At 35.1% G+C, this 6,000-nt stretch overlaps 1 protein-coding gene across 1 annotated transcript; it reads right to left on the minus strand.

The window, feature by feature from the left end:
- Nucleotides 1-707: 707 nt before the first annotated feature.
- Nucleotides 708-4,649, minus strand: LOC100810094 (uncharacterized). Its single transcript, XM_003527853.5, has 5 exons — nt 4,161-4,649; nt 3,485-3,876; nt 1,899-3,234; nt 1,649-1,795; nt 708-1,536 (listed from the first exon to the last, which is right to left on the minus strand). The coding sequence occupies exons 2-5, from the start codon at nt 3,536-3,538 to the stop codon at nt 1,055-1,057; spliced, it is 2,019 nt and encodes a 672-aa protein (XP_003527901.2). The 5' UTR covers nt 3,539-3,876; nt 4,161-4,649; the 3' UTR covers nt 708-1,054.
- Between the last annotated feature and the right edge of the window lie 1,351 nt (nt 4,650-6,000).

Raw genomic sequence — 6,000 nt, forward strand, 5'->3', positions numbered from 1 at the left:
TGTCAACAAAATTCCGACAAAAGAACTGCTAGGAACCCATCTTTTTCTGCATATATTCAATATTGTAGAGCTCTGGTTTGTATGAAAACTTCTTTAATTAAGTAGTGTCTCACTTCCCCCCTTCCCTTCCCTTCTCTTCCCTTTTTTTCTGAGGCTGTAATTAGCCTGTTTACAAGTTTTAGTCCTTAGCCAGGCTACCTTATTCAATTTTAGGAGTCAAATTCTGTGTTTGGTAGATCATTTTTTTCGTTCTGAATTTTGAAAAACTTGGCCACTAGAGGTATTTATCTTTATTAGCAACCACGAAAATCCACTTTCAAGTATCAAATTGTGCAGTAGAAGTTCGATCACTGTGAAGAGCAGTGGCCTAAAAGAAATTATGTAAAGCACACTTTGATGTTTATGGATCAATATATGAAAAAGGCATTGCCGAAAAGCTTATCCACATTGAGTTTACCAACAAGATGAAAATTCACAAATTTTCAAATATTATTCAATTGAAGTATATCGGTAAGGATATAAGCAACGGAAGTTAGTAGTACAATGCAACAAATGATTGTTCTATCTTTTTTTTTATTTGATTTCTAAGTTCTAACTAGTATACTCATTGTTTCAGTTTTACTGAATGTGCTTGTCAGAGTATTCCTTGCATTGGCAAGAATAACAGGCGTGTGTCTTCATTCGTAGTTTGAATCATAGTGATGATATGCAAAAAGATGAGTATAGTAGTATAGTTCAATGGAGGAGCTTGAACACAAGTTTTCAGCATTGTCAAGTTCCACACATTAAAATTGGAGATGATGAAGACTGCATTACATCAAGTCTTAAACCAAGAGACTCTCATAATCTCATTGACTAGAGCAGTCTCCTTTATGGCATATAATCAAACACCCATGATAACTAACAGGTTGAAATTGAAACAAACATAACCAAACCTTATTCTACAGGGTGGGTTACAGGTTTAAGCAAATATTGGGTAAAAACAAGTTTGAAAAATACTCCTCCACTTTATCAAGTCTTATAAATACTGATGAATTGCACCTTTTACAGACATCTAATGATGTTTAGTTCGGCTCCTTGACCTGTTCCTGCTTTTCTGGGAAACACTAGCACTGCTTCTATGCACACTGGAGGAACTTGACCCTCCTTGGCCACCACCTTTCTTTAGTGCTCTTCTGTAGGAGTTCCGGCTGCTGTTCCCAAGTGCAGCTTTGGCAACACTATCAGTGAGTATTTCTCGTCCCCTTTGAGGCTTGATAGATTGCTTGTTCAGGTACACAAGCTTTGGAAGAAGACCACAAACTACTTTGCGCAGCTGGTCATCACTGATGTTGCTTTGAATTGGATTTCCAAGCAGATTCAGGGCCTGAAGTGAGTTGTAGTTAGCCACCAGCTGGCCCAATGCTTTTGTTGTTGAAATCTTGTTAAAGCTCAAGTCCAGAACTGTTAGCTTTAATAACCTGTGTAGCCCCTCAACATCACTTATCTTGTTTCCCGCGAGATATAGCTCTTTGATGAGGGTACAATTTGATAACCCTGATAAAACACAGTGGATAATTGTATTGTATTTATAGAAAATACTGCACGAAGGATAAGAAATTCCAGAAGTAAAAACCTCCATTGAGCATTAACCAATATAGAAACTAACCTTGTCCAATTCTTGAAATGCGATTATAACTTAAGTCAAGTACCCGCAGCCGGGTTAATTCTCTGAGGCCCTCAATGGTGCTGATTTTGTTTCTTGACAGATTCAGAGTATGAAGACCCTTTGGGAGAAATCCAGGTGTGATGTGAACTACAAATCAATGAAAAGGAGAGCCAATCAGTTGATCTAGTTAGCATTATTATTATTAGCTGATGTTTTTAAGGGTAACATTCTTCTCTCTGACATGTTATACCTATGAGATTGCTTGACAAATTGACAGAGCGGAGAGTGGAGAAGTGTGAAATAGACGGGATGGCTTTTATACCAATGCCTGATATATGAGCTGCAGTTGAGGCTGGGTTCAGGGACTGAACCACACTATTGGCATTCAATATCTCTTTTGAAAGATTGGCATCTGGATGTCGAACAGACTGAGCTGTGCTTGAGGATGCTATGAATTGTGGGATAGCATCAGGAGAAGGTGGGAAGGCAATGGTTCCAATATTGTCATCATCAAAATCATCCTCAGGAGGTGGCTGCTGAATTTCGAGATCTTTCACCCACTCATCCACTCTGCTAAAGGAGGATGATTCTGTTGAGAAAGCCACCCATTGGTTTTGTGGCCAAAAACCAAAATTCTCTTTTTGAAATCTGCTCCACCTTTGCTTATCAATATTTCCATCATCGCAGCTGTTGTGAAAGTATTCCCCATAAGATGAGCTGGGTGAGGGCAATTCCACATGTCTCAATGCCTTGCCATGTTTTGCTTCAAGAGTGTCTGAAGAGTACCCACATTGACTCTTTAAAGCAGCACTTGCAGGATGTATTGTTTTCAGTTTGCCTAACTGCATTCTATGTATATTCCTGTGGCTCCAGAGGAACAACTTCCACCACAATCTTTTACTTCTAGAAGGGAGAACTTGACTTGAGGAATGCTTTTTCAACATCACTCTATCAGCACTGCCGTGAGTCATCACTGACCTGGGGCTTTCTAGATTAACCATCTGATATGCTGATAACCCCTGCAAATTCTCAAAAGACTGTGACTTTGAAGACGGAAAGAGATGAGAAGTCTTCCTTAGTACATCCCTTCTTTCCAGGTCAGAGCAGGAACGCTTGAGCTTAGGAGAAGCGCAAAAGTCAGCCTTGCCAATCCCAGGATCACTAACATGTCCACTTTGGATTATATCATCACTCTTTTTGCTGTATTTATGGTCTCTGTCTTCTAATTGAATGTTAGCTTGGTGTTCATATAAACTGGGGCATTTTATCTCTTCACTTGATGGATGATATCTTCCTTGGATCACAGCAGCTTCGTGGACTTGGAGATCAAAATCAGAGAGCTCCCTCTTGATGGAAGGAGACTCCTCATGCTCATCTTCCCCTTCATAAGCTTCCTCCACTTCAGTCTTCACAGGACTCTCGAGACTCATAACCCTCACATTGCCCCTTGAATTCTTCTGCACACCACTGGGTACTGTAACATCAACGGTGGCCGGCTTCAAATCACGACTCTCTGATGAAATCTTTGGGTGTAGTACTTCACCAAGTTGGGTATTAAGGTCCCCTGTGGAAGACTGTTCAGTACCCTGAAGAAGCAAACAAAGCAGATAAATTATATGGTTCATTACACCACAAAAAGCAGGTAAACAGCTGGGAGATGTTTTATCATCCTCTTCTTTTGTTCTGTGTTCCTAGTTCAAGGGGGTCAGTTATCTTAAGTGGTGAGGCGTGAGTTTGGTGTGAATTTCTGTTTTCTTTTGTTTCTTTTAAAAACCAAAAAACAGTTTTTGAAAATAGAAATCAAATACACACTCAATATGACTACATATTTGTTACCTTGTTTTTCTCTCTCTTTCCAGTCAAAAAAGAGAGACACCTACACAAGACCATGGCAGAAGATAAAGCTTGTGCTGAGTCGAGTCCTTTTTAGTCAATCTCCTTTGCGCTTTCAAACTTTGTACTGGTCTATATACAAATCCTATTCCCTTTCACATCTTGACTGACTCAATTATATCATAGCAAGAGTGACTGAGAAGTTAGCCATAATCGGTGGGAAGGCACAGAACAAGAGATGGGAGCCTGTCCTGACAAAACTGCGAACCACAACAGCAAGGACGAACACCTGCTACAGTTGGGGAAGATATGACTAGAGAGTTGGCCAGAGTTGTTGTATATATCTACACCGCAGCTCTTCAAAGCTCCACGAATATTTGTCTCTGGAAACAGACCTATACAGTGGAAGAAAACCAACCAGTCATTCAGAATTCAGATAAATAAAAACAAAATATGCCAAGGAAGTAAGACCTGCAGTACACGAATAAATTCTTTCAAAAACTATTTATATGTTGTGACATCTAGAGCTTGCAACCCATACTCATGCTGCATCGATCAAATAAGAATATATACTGTTTTGATGGGTATGCTAGGAATTCAAGAATTCGTGCAGAATTTAAACAGCAGAGAAGAAGACACATGGCGATTGTTTGAGGGGTCAGAGGGAACAAGAACTAACCTGACCAAAATGAAAACGGCTCGAGATTGTAACACAGACACTGTCCCACGCATATAAAGAGGGAACATTTGTCGTCAAAAGGCGAACCTTGTGAAGGAGATCTGTTGTGGTTGTGCTGAGTAATTCTTAAAAGAACAAAACTGTGTTGTGTGTAGTTGTTGGAGGGATATTATTAAATGGTGGGTGTTGGTAGAATTTGTTCCGAAAAAACAATCAAATTATGAAAGAGAAACGCGCAATCAACACGGTGTATCAGTGATTATGCTAATTTCTCCAATGAGGCTGTGACCAAGGCGTGCCCACTGCATGTGCTTCTTCAAAACCACAGTACGACAGGCAAGGATAAAATAAACATATAAGAATATAGTAAGCGTTTAATGATTATAAGGTGACAGTGTAACCAACAGAGTTATTGGTTATAATTTGAATCTCTTAAATAAGATTTAGGTTTGAGTCTGGATAAAAAAAACAGGAAGTGAAAGTCGACAAAAATTAATCATTTTAAAGTTTGTAGATATTATATACAATATCAATAAACAAAATATACGTTAATAATGTAGCATATTTAGTTTTATGCTATATAATTTATAGTTGAAGGATACTAGAAAATCATTTCACTTTCATTACATAACTTTTTCTCTCATATAATAGGACTTTTCATATTATTATATTTTCTCTTTTTTCATTCACATATATTCATATGGATTGTGAGTGATGAATACCAATATTATAATTTACACAAAAAATATTGGATCGCCCAACTGTCAATATTAATATCATTTTCTTTATGGAGTAGCTCTCGCATTCCTCACCACAATTTTATTTTTTATTTTTTGTGTTGGACTTAACTTCCCCTTATTCTACGCATAAACTTTAACGACCCTCAATTATTTTTCTGTCTTTTTAAAAATTTAAACAATGCCGTGTTTCATTACATGTTTTGACAATGATTGTTCTAGAAAATTTAATTGCTTTTCATTTTTTTAAATAAATTCCCTTAAACCTTTTAGTTTCTTTTAAAATTTCAAAATAAATTAGTCGAAACAGGTATTTTGTATTTCTTTTCATTTTAATTTATCACATCAATAAAAATGCAACGCTAATTTGCTTTTTCATTTTATAACTAATAAATTTATTACTCTTCTACTTATATATTATAAATTAGAATTTACAATTTAGAGAGTAAAACTTCTACTCTTAGTTTCTCAGTTAAATATTTTTAACATTTTTTCTCTTTTATTTAGAAATATGTTTTACATAATTCTCTTGTAAGACAAACATTATCTCTTTCCACTATCTCAATTTATTTTTTATCTTTATCTCTAAATTAAATGTTAATAGTTTTATTTAAAATTATAAATAGTTGAAAATTATCTTATATAGTAAAAAAATAACTTAAATTGTTGATTATAAATTAAAAGATATATACTATTTATTATGAATTTTAATTTACTCTATAAAACATGTTTATCTTGTTCACTGATATTAAAATACTAATTATAATAATTATTCAAATCATAATTATAGATGAAGGGAAAACTTCATATAAACGTAAAAAAAAATAAAAAAAAAATCAGGATGCACTTATGATGGTAATTTTAATAAAATGTTAAGATAAAGAATGATTTTAAATGATTTAAAGTAACAAAATTCTATTCAAAAAGTATTTATGATAGTTTGATGAAACATTTATTTAATAAATTTTTCTACTTTTAAATATTTAGAAATGGTGTTAAAAAGATTAAATTAAAAGATCAATCATTTTTTTATTGAAATGCAAGAGAAACTAAATTTAATTTATGCTATGAATAATTTATTTGGTAAAATATAGTAAGTTTAC

Source organism: Glycine max, chromosome 6, assembly GCF_000004515.6.
Source record: "Glycine max cultivar Williams 82 chromosome 6, Glycine_max_v4.0, whole genome shotgun sequence".
Classification (NCBI taxonomy): domain Eukaryota; kingdom Viridiplantae; phylum Streptophyta; class Magnoliopsida; order Fabales; family Fabaceae; genus Glycine; species Glycine max.